The sequence below is a fragment of the Arachis ipaensis genome, chromosome B06, assembly GCF_000816755.2.
Source record: "Arachis ipaensis cultivar K30076 chromosome B06, Araip1.1, whole genome shotgun sequence".
NCBI classification, from domain to species: Eukaryota; Viridiplantae; Streptophyta; class Magnoliopsida; order Fabales; family Fabaceae; genus Arachis; species Arachis ipaensis.
Window position 1 is genome coordinate 111795725 of NC_029790.2, and position 13865 is coordinate 111809589.

The window sequence follows — 13865 nt, forward strand, 5'->3', positions numbered from 1 at the left end:
AAAAATCTAAAATCTAAATTAGTTCTTAATCATATACATTAAAATAATTTAACTGAGCCTAAAATAATTAGTTCTATATTAGTTCTCAATTTCTCATCACTCAGCCTCTTGAATAGGCTCTCAATCGAGATCTTCTTCGCAAATGGCTCAACTAAGTTTAACATTTTTATCACTACTATTTAATACAAATTAATTGTAAAAAATCTAAATTAGTTCTTAATCATATACATTAAAATAATTTAACTGAGCCTAAAATAATTAGTTCTATATTAGTTCTCAATTTCTCATCACTCAGCCTCTTGAATAGGCTCTCAATCGAGATCTTCTTCGCTTCGCTCAAATGGCTCTTACCATTCTCGAGAACGACACTTCAAGGAAAACGCGTAATAATTATGGCCTCCAAGAAAATTTTCGAAGAAAAAATTATTCTAAAAAATTATTAAAAAGATTTAATTATTAAAAAAATTATTTTTATCAAAATTATTAAAAAAATCATTAATAAAATATTTAAAAAGAAGAACTAATTTTTTTTATTAAATAGAATCTTATCTTTCACTTTTCAAGCCCATAAAATTATATCTAAAAATCATCTAATGAAAGTTCTCGTACCCTTAGCAACTTTAATTTTTATAATAAAAAAGATATTTTACAATGGTCGTTCAGGTGAATTTCAAACACAACTGAATTCAAAAATAGGAAAAAAGAAAAAGAGAGGGGGAAATTTTCAATATCATAATAAATGTTGCAGGATCATCGAGATAATGATATAAGTTTGAGGATATATTAATAGGTTCAAATCTCAATTCTGACTAATATTAGACTATAAAAAATATTAGAAGACTATCAAAATTTATTATTTTTAATTATTAATATTTAAAAATATTCGATAAAATATGTTACTGAATTACTAAATTAAAAAAATTATACTAAAAAATTAAGTTAATAACAAAATAATAACAAAAAATAATAAATTTTAATACTCTCCTAACAATTTTTTTCAAGCAATGATATTCATATATAATGATGTTTATATAAAAAACTTCATATTGCTTATAATGGTCTCCGATCGAAAAGAGGATAGAAAAATATTAAAATTCATGGCCCTAACAAAGTGTTAGCTGGTCTCATGTGTTTTGTAAATATTTTATTATATATGTACAAAATTGTCATAAAAAGTTCATTCTTATTATCATTAATAAGATTCTACAAACTAAAAATGAGATCAGTATTCTTTCACAAGCTTTTTAAACAAGTTATTCTTTGCATATAAGTCATTTTTTATACAAGTCTTTACAAATTATTTATATTTACATACTTACATTCTTTTTTGTACCATTGCTGCACGTTCTTCTTCCTCTTCTCCATCATCAGTTATCTCATTGTTGAAAATAATGAAAATTCAAGTTCAGATTATCAATTGAACAAAAACAAAATTGATTATTATTTTGAATCCAATTAAGTGCCTGAGGTATGGTTCAATTATAGTTAATTTTTTCGTTAGTAGTTTATGATTTTTGTAGGTGAATAATGTTTCATCGTTAATGGTTTGAATTGAATGTAATGTAAAAGTTTTGCATTAAAAAAAATATTTTTCTGTATTTGCAATAAATTTGAGTGTAACACGAAGATATTTGAGTGTATTGTTTAAGAATTTTTGGTGTATGTGTGTTGATAGGTTCTGCATAATTCAAAACTCGTCTTCTCCCTCTTCCTCATCTTTTGCTGCTTCTTCTTCTTCTTTTTCATCATCATCATCATCATCATCATCATCTTCTTCTTCTTCTTTTTTTCTTATTCATTTTTTTCTTGTTTTATCTTCTCAAGTTTCTTCTTGTTTTACTCTTTTAACAAGAATAAAAAAAATCAAACAAAGAAGAAGAAAAAACACATAATGCTACAAAATTACTTGAAAGATGATGAACTTATATTCATTCAACTAAAAGAAAGAAAGAAATAAGAAAAAAAGGAAGAAGAAAAAAGTGCAGCATTAGAGAAAATATTTTTCTGTATTTACAGCAAATTTGGGTATAACACGAAGATATTTAGGTGTATTGTTTAAGAATTTTCGGTGTATGTATGCTAATAAGTTTTGCATAATTCAAAACTCTTCCTCTTTCTCTTTTTCATCTTCTACTGCTTCTTCTTCTTTTTCTTCTTTTCTTATTCATCTTTTCCTTTTTATTTTACCTTCTCAAGTTTCTTTTTGTTTTACTCTTTCAACAAGAATAAAAACAAAAAAATCAAACAAAGAAGAAAAAGAAACACATAATGCTGCAAAATTACTTGGAGGATGATGAACTTATATTCATTCAATAAAAAGAAAGAAATAAGAAAAAAAAGAAGAAGAAAAAATACAGCATTAGAGGAAATATTTTTCTGTATTTGCAGTAAATTTGGGTGTAATACGAAGATATTTGGGTATAACACGAAGATATTCGAGTGTATTGTTTAAGAATTTTTGGTGTATGTGTGCTGATAAGATTTACATAATTCAAAATTCTTCATCTTCCTCCTCCTCATCTTCTGCTGTTTCTTCTTCTTCATTTTCTTATTTTATATTCTCATAATTCTTATTGGAAGGAAAAAATCAAACAAAGAAGAAAAAAATACATAATGTTGCAAAATCAATAGAAAGAGGAGGAGGAGGGAAAAAAATGCAGCAACAACAACAGTAATAAGAAAACAACGATGAAGATGAAACATGTGAAGAAAAAGGAAGAGAAACGCAAAGAAGGGAAAGAAGAAGGAAGAGGAGGAGGAGGAGAAGGAACGTGCGCGCGTTATGAAAGTGACTTATATGCCAAAAAGACTTGTATGTGTAGCAGTACTTTTTTTAAACAATGAACCTTTTTTTTCTTCATTAATTTCATGGACTCATCATTCTCTATCAGTTTTTTCTTTTTTTTTTTTTTAATAATTTAATCAAATATCTCTATTAGTTAGAACAAAAAATTAGTGAAGTAAAATGACAAAGCTATTTCTAATAAAATTTTGAACAATACTACATGATAAATAAATATTATTTTTTGTTAGTACCTAGTCAACAATAAGGCTTAGTTTTTTCAATATTATAGGGAGACGAGTGTTTTTTAAAGTTATTTTTGTATAGTTGAATTTAACATTGTTATAGGAGAATTTTTTATCATCAGAACGCACACAGAACGTCATTTTGTATATTAAAAAAAGAAATTCGAGTGTATTGTTTAAGAACTTTTGGTATATGTGTGTTGATAAGTTCTACATAATTCAAAATTCTTCATCTTCCTCCTCCTCATCTTCTGCTGCTTCTTCTTAATTTTCTTATTTTATATTCTCATAATTCTTATTGGGAGGAAAAATCAAACAAAGAAGAAACAAATATATAATGTTGCAAAATCAATAGAAGTGGAGGAGGAGGGAAAATCATTTTGTGCATGTTAATTTTTTAATAGTTTGAAAGGAAAATGGCAGAGCCATTTTGTGTTAAAGAAATTATTTTTTTGTTTTTTAAAATAAAAAAAATAAAAAATGGCAGTGTTGCGTGTTACACGAATTTTAAAGTTAAAATTGTCAAAACGACGGTGACGTTTTCCAGAAAAAGTCAAAACGTCGTTGACGTTTTGTATTGACATGAATAAAAAAATATAAAACTAATTATAAAAGGAGCATTGGTGTTATGCTGAAAAACACTTTTAGGAGAGTAAAAATGAGCAACAGGAAGTAGTTTTTTATTTTTAGATGTTGAGAGAGCTCTCAGGTCTTTAGTAGTTTGAGTTGCTCTGCATATGCTGAGTGAAATTTTTTTGTGGGTGAATGTATTGAGGATATTAAATGGAGGGTTACGTTAGTGTAAAAGTATATTATAATGGTCAGATTTTGCATGATACACATGAGGGTGTGAGTTTTTTTATGTAAAAATTCATGTGTAATTGTACGTTGTTCCTCTTTCGATAACATATGAAGGAGTTAAGAGTGTAATTTCTGAAAGTGTAAAAATTATCAAGTGCTAAAGAGAGTGACAAATAGTTTGTACAGACAGCTTGTGCTAGTATGTGGTGGTTTTGTTCAGTTTCAAATAATGCATGTGGCTGATGAAGTTAGTATACAGGGAATGCTTTCGACCTACTATCAAACTAGAGTACAAACCTCACTTATCGAGTTATATGTTGAGTTCGAAGAAATCCAAGATGTTGATATTCGAGAACCTAACATAGACTGGATGGGTTATAATACTGAAAGCGATGGAGAGTTTGAAGATAATTATGAAATTGTTGGTCCAACTGAAAATATAGAAGAAGATGATATATCGGTTGAGGTTGACGTGGGAGTTGTTGCTAATGCACTAGTGGATCAACATCCATCTGAAGAGCCGTCGTTTATGCACACTTTGAATCTTGGTACCATGCATGCACTAGAATTTCCTGAATATATCAATACAGGTAATTTTGTTGTTGTTGTTGTTGTTATTATTATTGTTGTTGTTGTTGTTGTTGTTGTTGTTGTTGTTGTTGTTACGTTCAGTTATCAGCATCTGTAGAGTTGCTCCATCATTCATAAGCAAGATCCATCACTCAGTTATTTTTTATATTTAAATTCTCAGTTTTCTATCATCTTATGCTTTTAGGTATGGTTCCTTGGAGAAAATGCAAATTATGCTGCTTCTGAATATGCTTGGGAATCGTCTACTCCACCTGGTACTGCACTAATGATGTTAGATGCCGATAAAATGGTTGCTGCTGCTAGTTCTCGTAATCCTACTCTAGCTAGTGCTTTGACTAGGCTACAGAGGTGTGCATTTAATGGCAGCTGGGAGGTATATATCTCCTGTGGTTTCCCTTTTGTTACCTGTTTATTACCCCTCAGATTTGACTTTATTATCTAAATGGTATTGTACATTTATACTAACATCATGAAAAAGAATGATATATTTTATTTTTATAGCTTAGTGTTGGTTGGCCTTCCCAAATTATTAGTCTGATACTCTGATTCAATTCTATGAATCTTCACTAAATGATTATTCATTTTGTTGTGTAACTTAAATTCTTGTTAAATGGATGTGCAGATTCGAATTATTGCTGCTCAGGCTCTTACAACAATGGCAATCAGATCTGGTGAACCTTTCAGGTTACAGATTTATGAGTTTCTGCACACTTTGGCACAAGGTGGTCTGCAGTCACAGTTCTCAGACATACATCTCAGCAATGGAGAAGATCAAGGAGCTAGCGGTACAGGCCTTGGAGTTTTATTAAGTCCAATGATAAAAGTGTTGGATGAGATGTACAGAGCGCAAGATGATTTGATCAAGTGAGAACCATATCTTAATTTTGTGCTTGCTTCAGTTTTATTGATGTTGATTAATAATGCTGTTGAACTGTGGTTTTGAATAGGGAAATACGCAATCATGACAATGCTAAGAAAGAATGGACTGATGATGAATTGAAGAAACTATATGAAACCCACGAAAGGCTACTGGACCTTGTTTCATTGTTTTGCTATGTTCCAAGAACAAAGTATCTTCCTTTGGGTCCAATAAGGTACTAAGTTGTTTACAGTGCACTCTCTAACGGGTTGATCGTACATTTTTCTTGTCACAGTGGTAGCCCCTTAGTTTTTGTAGGCAGTGGAGTTTCGGTTTTCTAGTTTCTTCCACTTTTGGTCTTGCTCATTTAAAACTTTAAATCCTGAGTTTATAAATTATAATGCATTGAACCACAATAACAATAGAGCCTTTTCCCACCAAGTGTAATTGGCTATATGGATCATTTGATGGCATTAGTCCTATCTTAAGTTTATTATGCATTTGTAAAAGCTAAAACTTATCAGCTAGCACATCTATAGAGGTCTACTCACTGGTCTTTGATAATTTGTTATAGTCTTAGCAGAGTTGAGAGGTCTCCCAAATACCCCCCTCTATTTTGTAATTCTTTGTGATACATCAATTAGCACTAGAATTCTGATACCATTTCTAATGAGCTAATCAAATTTGAATGCTGTGCTATATAATTAAAACACTCCTAATATGCTTGGTGAAGCATCATTTAGCTGCCTGAGATAATCAATCGAGAAATATTTGAATATTTTTATGTTGTCTTTTACTGCAAGAAACCACATGGAAGATCCAGTATAGAACTCTTACGTTGCCCCCAGCCTTTTCCATGTAGAATTGGCACTTAGTTTTGCTTGGTCAATTTTGGGGTAACTTCTTTTGACTAGTTTATGAAGTTTTCATTCAGGGCACTATAGGCAGGCAACCTTTGCGCCACGTGCATGCATTATGTAGAGATAAAGCTCTCAGATTTATTATAAAGATAACTTTCAGACAAGAAAATCCCAATATTTAATTTTTAATACAATAACAACCAAGTCTTTTTTACACTCGATATTTAGCTAGATAAATCAAATGATGAAAACTTATTTTGCGCAGCCAAGCAGAAAAGAAAGCAGATTTCATAAGTTGATTTTTTTTGCTCTAATTACTTTCATTAGTATAGGAACAAGATAACATCACTGCATCAAAGTTTTGTTCAATACTTATTTTGCTATATCTTTATAGGTGAAAAATATCTTTCTTCTTTAAAATCCTAAAAACAGAGAAAACCTGAGTTTTGGTTCCATGTCATATTTTAATCATGGTGTTTTGTTTGAACTATATGAAATGTTTATTAGCTATGGTTGTATTAATGATATTATGTCTAAAACGTTTTCTTCCAAATTTCTTTCAGTGGCAAACTAGTAGTTATTGTTGTTGTTGGGTTTATTATTGTTAATTTATTATTATTGTTATTATTATTGTTATTAATAGAATAGTATTTGAATTTCTTTTGGTTTACTATTGGTGCAGTTTTTGCTGTTGTCGCAGATGGTGAATTTGTCATCGGAATGAAGTTTAATTCTAAAGAAGGCGTGATTGTAGCCGTTAAAAGATATACCATTCAGAGAGGCGTCGATTATAGGGCGTATGAATCAGAACCGACGACATTCTTTACTAAATGCGTACAATATGGAACAAGTTGTGATTGACTTACACTACCAGAAACATAGGAGTTACCAATGAGAAACAGTGGCAAATCTCTATGACCGTGGTAACCACTTGCAATGTCTTACATCTTCGTGGGCAAATTTTGCGGAGCTTTCCGACGATTTTGTTTGTTCATGGCCAACTTGAGATGAGTTCTCTCAATTACCACAAACCCAATGATCACCGTGGCGAAATCGAACGATTTTCGCTTCTAAATTCTGCGCTTAATTTGGTGTTTCCCTTTCCGAATATTTTTATGCAGTTTATACTTTTCTCAAATTTAAACCCTAACCTAAGGTAAATTTAATTTATCAGGGAGGGTGTAGGTTTTTTCATTGGTTTCTTCCCCCTCTACCACTGAAAAATTAATAAGGTATACTAATTGTTTGATTTTAGAGGTTGATTATGTGCAATTTTTACATTTCGTATGATTCTTAAATTCTGCCATATATCTGAATCTTGTTTTTTTTTTCTTAGTACTGGTTATGCGCTGATTTTGTTAATTTTTCCTTCTTGATTTAACACTTGTTTTTTAGTGTTTGTGCAGGTTTTAATGTAACAAAAGAGATCAAATCATATACATACAATTTCACTATTTATATGTTTTAGTTGTCACATTTTTTTGCCCGTGTTCTTTTTGGCCAAATACAGTTTCAGTGCTTAATTCCACAATATGCATTAATTCAGAGATTTTGGTGATGGAAAAAAATGATTTAATTGAAAATGAATATTAAAATTATAAAAAAAAGGTACCAAAAGAGTACAAAAGGGTACATGTTTATCTTTAACAAAATAGCTCTAACTAATTCTAAAAAGTAAAAAATACTATGATTAATTTGAATAATAACTAATTTAATTACTCACTATTAATTAAATTCATGTGAGTCTAATAGTTGGAGGTAACATATTTATGTGTATTTTGCATGTGCCTTTTGTTTTTAATCTATTACACCCCGATGTTACAGTTTTGCAGATCAACCCTTCTTCCCTACTCAAGCAAGCATTTTAGCTGTTTTTGAGATAAGCCACATATTGTGCTTATTAAAATACGTCTCATAAACCTTGTGAAACTAATCTATAACTCAGTTCGTCAAAAGTTCATCATCAGGTTTCAATTGTGTTTTGAATTTCAGGTTTAACTCTTAGTTTTGATGGCTACTTTTTTATGCAAAAATTGTATGTTAGTGTAGTTTAACTCTTTTTGACAGTGAGCATGATTTGAATTGGGATATGTGAAGTGAATGAGAATTAATATTTATTATGTTTTGTTTGGATTTTCATGTATTTTAAATATTGTCATGATTCTTTTGTAATTTAAACGGTTGAATATCTGGATATTGTTGTTAATGTATCTTTCAAATTCTATGCTTTGAACCTGAAGTGCTTAAATTTGTACTGATCCTGACATTTGAAATAACCTAAGGAGAGTTAGGGAACTAAGCAAAAATATCCTAACATTTGAAATAACCTGAAGTGCTTAAATTTGCGTATGGTGCACCTACATCATTCTATAGTGTATGCAACTAAGCGAAAATATGGAAGCATACATAAGGAGAGTTAGGGAATAATGGGGCAGTATTGTAGCTGACCTTGCTAAGCTGGCAAAGTAGTTGAGGGGAAATACATTTTGTAGGGGAGAGATAAGAGGTATTTAGGTGATGGAAAGTGCTTACTGAGGTATTCAGATCCTTGAGAATCAGGCTCAGAACTTCAGGAGTGAGATAGGCTCTTGAAATCCTATCACCTATGTTTTTCTTTTCTGTTTTCTTGGTAATTCAATAACATTCAGACTAGAGAGGGTTAAAATCACATGTGCTACACTGCTTCAATACATTCTCCATTTCTCTATTGCCGTTCTCTTGTTCTTTTCTCATCTTATTTTAATTTGTGTGCTTTAGTTTTTGTTCCCTTTATTTCTCTGTTTGCTCTACACCAAGCCTATCTGTGTTTTTCCTATATATATTAAAATGATTAGATACTGTGATATAGTATTTTTGCTTGTAGTCTTTATACATTTTATACATGATCAAGAACAACTCATATGTGGGATAAAAATGTAACTGGTTGTGGTCGGCATTATTGACCTTGAATTGGTTCTTGTTGTTATACACTTTGTTTTAATATTATTTTTATCTTGATTAATCATGCATAGACAAACTAGCAATATATATGTTTACTTTGTTGGTAACCTCTTTTAGTGTAATGAAACTTTGAACTATATAATCTAATTTTCTGTTTCATTAAAGTCGCACTTGTTTAATTGGTAAGTTCAGGATTCTAGAGACAATTTCAAACCAACCCACCGTTCTTTTATTGTCCAATACTATGTTTAGTTTGGTACCAATATGTGTATGCAATTTAGATTAGATTAATATGCAATTTAGCTTAATTAGTGATGTATATGTGTGCAATTAATTTGATAGATATAAGTTTGTTATTTATGCCTTTTTGTTTTTTTTTTTTGGTTAAGTTTACTTGACATTCTTCCATGAATTCAGACACCTCTACTAGAGAAATCATCACTCACAAGATGACAACAATTCAAGTTTGGGCCTTGAAAAAAGTGAAAAAGTCATAATGGAATTGGATGCAGATGGACAAGGTCGAGATAATGAATCGAACCTGTTTGTGAGATTTCTTGGTCAAGTAGCTCATCGAATTAGATTTTGTCCCATATCAATCAAAAGATGGGATAAAATGCCAGAAGAAAACACAAAAAGACAGTAGAAATTTATTGAAGTAAGTTTATTTCACTTTGATGTGGATTTTTATTGATTTGTTGTCATTTAGTAATTGATTTCCTCTATGAATTATTTCAAGAAAAATTTTGAGTTTGATTATGCTGTTGGCGTCAAATGTGCTCTGAGAACCTTAGGTGATAGATGAAAGGCCCATAAGTATAATTTATGTGGACAATACATTTATCCTAACAAAAGAAAGACAGAAATTCTGGCTGCGAATCCCTCAAACATACCACCTATTGAATGGACTGCTTTTGTGGATCAGTATGTGGACCCTAAAACAAAGGTAAATACTTATTCTATAATTTTTTATTTTTTTTATTGAATATTGGCTATGGGTATCTAGTAACATTTATCTACTAACTTCTTGTTCTTGAAAATCATAGAAACAATGTTTGCAAAATGCTAGAAATCGTGAGAAGCTTATAATTTCACATACGAGTGTAAGTAAAAGCAATGCTAGAAGAGCAACTCAGACGGTAATTTTTTTTATTGTGCCTAGTACTGTTATACTATTTTCATAAAATTAGCGTTTATAATTAAATTTGTGATTACCTTTAATATTCTATTTATTGTATTAGGAGAAAAAATTGGAAAGGCCTGTATGTTGAAACGAGGTTATTGTATCAACTTTGCTAAAGAAAGATGGGAGTTATGTAAGCGGGGAAGGGCAATGATTAGCCGTGAATGTCTGAATTTTTTTATACGACTGTATATTTTTTTAATGCATTAATTATGTGAATACTCTACTCCAATGCAATGTGCATTTTCCTGAAGATCAAGAGCGTGCTGCCAGTGAAGGTATTCATCCAAAAGTCTTGGCTCATCCAGATGATGCGATTGGAAAAGTCTGTAGTCCTGAGAATGGTAAGCGAGTACATGGTTTTAGTAATGCTACATGTCCCAAGTGGTTTTGGTAAGTCAAAGCGCATCTTTGGAGTTGTAAATTGCGGAGGTTCTAGCAGTGCATCGCAATAGCATGTCGTAGATTTAGAGAGGCAACTTCAAGAAGCTAAAGATTAAGTGGCAACTCTCCACAGATTTCTACAACAGAAGTACGGTGATGAAGTACCTACCTTCTCTGATCATGTGCCACACACTCAGTCGGATTGATGCACCTCATGCCTTGTTATTTTAATCTTAATTTATATCTAGTTTACACTGTTCCTAGAGATAATTTTATTTTTTATCGTATAGAATTATAGAACTTGGTTTTTGTTATTTTTTAACTATCTATATGAAGAATGTATATTCTTTACCGTTATTATTTAGTTTGCTAATTTTTTTTGTATTAATATTTATTATCGTTGCTTTGATGGTATTTATTATTATAAAATATTTTTAACATGTTAGTATACATATATAAATATGGAATAACAATTAAAAAAACTATTCAATTGGTAATTATGGCCCAGAGTTTTTATAATAAAAAAATAATTTTAGTCACGGATTTATGTGTTGTTAAATAGTCTATCAATATTGACCACAAAAAAAGCATGAGAAAAAACCCGGCCCGCCAAATATTTTTCGTACATGTTTTTATTTTGCCACAGAAAAATCCATGGCTAAATAACCCAGCAATTTTTAACCACAGAAAAAATGTGACAAAAAAACCCGGCCTGCCAATAATAGCCACAGAAAAAATTGTGACAAAATTATACATTTTGGTTACATTGTTGTCATTTAGCCACGGTTTGGAGTGCGGACAATGATGTGAAAACCGTGGCTATTCAAATGTCTCCACAGGTAACAAAAGTGTGGCTAACAGACCAAAAACCGTGGCTAAATGAAAATGCGTCGCCCTTGTTAGCCACGGATATCAATTCGTTGTTAATGTGCCATCGCCATGGTTTTTCTTGTCTTTAGCCATGATTTTTTCTGTGGCTAAATCTCGTGTTTCTGGTAGTGATTATCAGAGTTCGTCTTATAAAAAGGCAGTATTGTTGGGTGATAAGGAGGTATAACGATAGTCACACATGCACCAAATCTACTATCTCCCAAGATCATGCCAAACTAGACTTTGGTACAATTGCAGAAGCGATAAAGCCATTGGTTGAAATCGACCCATCTCTAAAGGTGAAATATATCATTGCTGAAGTGCAGTCAAAGTTCAACTATACGATAAATTATCGCAAAGCATGGTTGACAAGCAAAAGGCAGTTGAAAAAAATATTTGGTGGGTGGGAAGCTTCTTACGAAGCTTTGCCCACATGGTTTGAATATGGCAAATACCTTCCGATGCACAGTGATTCCAGACTTGTCACTAAATAACGTCATTCCAAATAGACACATTATGTGACATTTTACATAAATTTTCTTACTTACCGGGTCATTCAAATGTTGGTGTCGTTTTAGGGTGCAGAACCATGCCAGCTTGATTTCGCTTCCTCTATGGTCGTTCTGGCCAGGAGCACTACCAAATTGGGTCATGCACTCGTTCTCTAACCCACTTGTGTTGTGCTCAGTTGATCTAGTAACTGGCAAGCCGTGAGTTCGGAGTCCAAAAATCATGGCGACGTCCTCCAAGGTAATCATGCATTCGCCGTGTGGAAGATGAAACGTGTGCGTCTCATGCCTCCACCTTTCAACCAATGCTCCTATAGTCAGATCGTGAGACATGATCCTCTCAATCTGAGATATATGATAGAACCCGCTCTCTCTTAGTTGTTCTTCCACCCTATCATCATATGAGTCTATTTAGTGTTAGTGTCTCATGTGCAAATTTCTTGAACCCTAAAAACAAAAGTAATAACTAAGATAGCTTTTGTTTTCAGAGATAGCACACAGAGATATGGACAACGAAAGTTTAAAAATTGTTTGTTGGCAAAGACATGGACACTGAACATATTGTCTTCGGGACAATTTTTTATATTTTTGTGTCCACTTTTTTTATGAAGGACAATGATGCACACGGGATTTGACAAGGTAAAAACGAATTTTTAATAATTTTTTTCCTTTTTTACCCATAGATATTTTTATTATTCCACCATTACCCTTTTTTAAACCTATCAAAAAATCCTAATTTGACATCTTTTCTGCAACGCCGATCTTCTCCACAGTATTCTCTTCTCCCTGTTCTCTGTCTCCTGTCTTTTTCTTCTTTTTTCTCTAGCAAGTTCTTTCTTCATCTTCCTGTTCTCTGTCTCCTCTCTTCTTTTCCTTCTTTCTCTGCTGATTTTCTTTTCATCTTTCTCTGGCAGGTTCTATCTTCTTCCTGCTCTCTATAGTCTATAGTCTCTGTAGCTGGCTCCAAAATCGCCTTGTAGCAGCTACAATCTCTTCACTTTGCATTTTCATCTCTCTCTCTCTCTCTCTCTTTCTCTCCCTCTCTCATAAATTCGTTGTTGTAGTTTGTTCAATCAAAGAGACTTGCTATTTAATTAGTTTTTGCACCTACTGAATCTCGAAAACACTCTCTGGATTTCAAGAATCTCAAATGCTTCAGTTGTCTTCATCTAGGTCTTATCAATTTGAGTCATTTTCAAATTCCCCATTTATAAAAGCATTGCAATTTTTTATGTATGCCACCTATTTGACCATTTGCATAGCCCAACCTAAAGCTGCAAAGGAGAATCCTACAGAGAAACCAAATAATGCTGAGTGAATTGAAAATCTGAAAATTAAATATGAACAAGAAAAATTGTATTTTGTATGACAAAATTAGTGATTTTTTCAATTATGCTACGAATGAATGAATAGACAAAATTATATGTGTGTTTTATTTGAATTGTATGTTGACAAAATTGGTGATTTTTTCAATGATGCTATGAATGAATGAATGAAAAAAGTTGTATGTCTGTTGTTCTTAGTGGAAGAATGAATAAAAAAAATTATAGTAAACTCTTCTTATTTGTTTGAATTAAAAAATAAAATAATTAGTAGGTTATGTTGCTGTTATTCTTATTGCTGGTGATTATTTTTAGTATTTGTGTAAATTTTATAATAATTTATTATTTATATTTTTGACCTGTTGATTATGGAATAATGGAACCATTGGACTACTCCGAGCAATTTAGACGGTTTCTTGTTTTTTATTTTATGATTCGGTCTAAGCTTGAGGCAGTTTTGATATTAGTTTTGATGTTTGTATTTTGCTATTTGAGCAACATGAGAAGAGGACATTTGAT

General features: G+C 31.5%; 1 protein-coding gene across 1 annotated transcript; it reads left to right on the top strand.

Moving 5' to 3' along the window:
• Nucleotides 4583–12760, top strand: LOC107647363. Its single transcript, XM_021105625.1, has 4 exons — nucleotides 4583–4792; nucleotides 5042–5283; nucleotides 5367–5503; nucleotides 12708–12760. Exons 1-4 carry the CDS (start codon nucleotides 4685–4687, stop codon nucleotides 12758–12760), a joined length of 540 nt encoding a protein of 179 aa, XP_020961284.1. The 5' UTR covers nucleotides 4583–4684.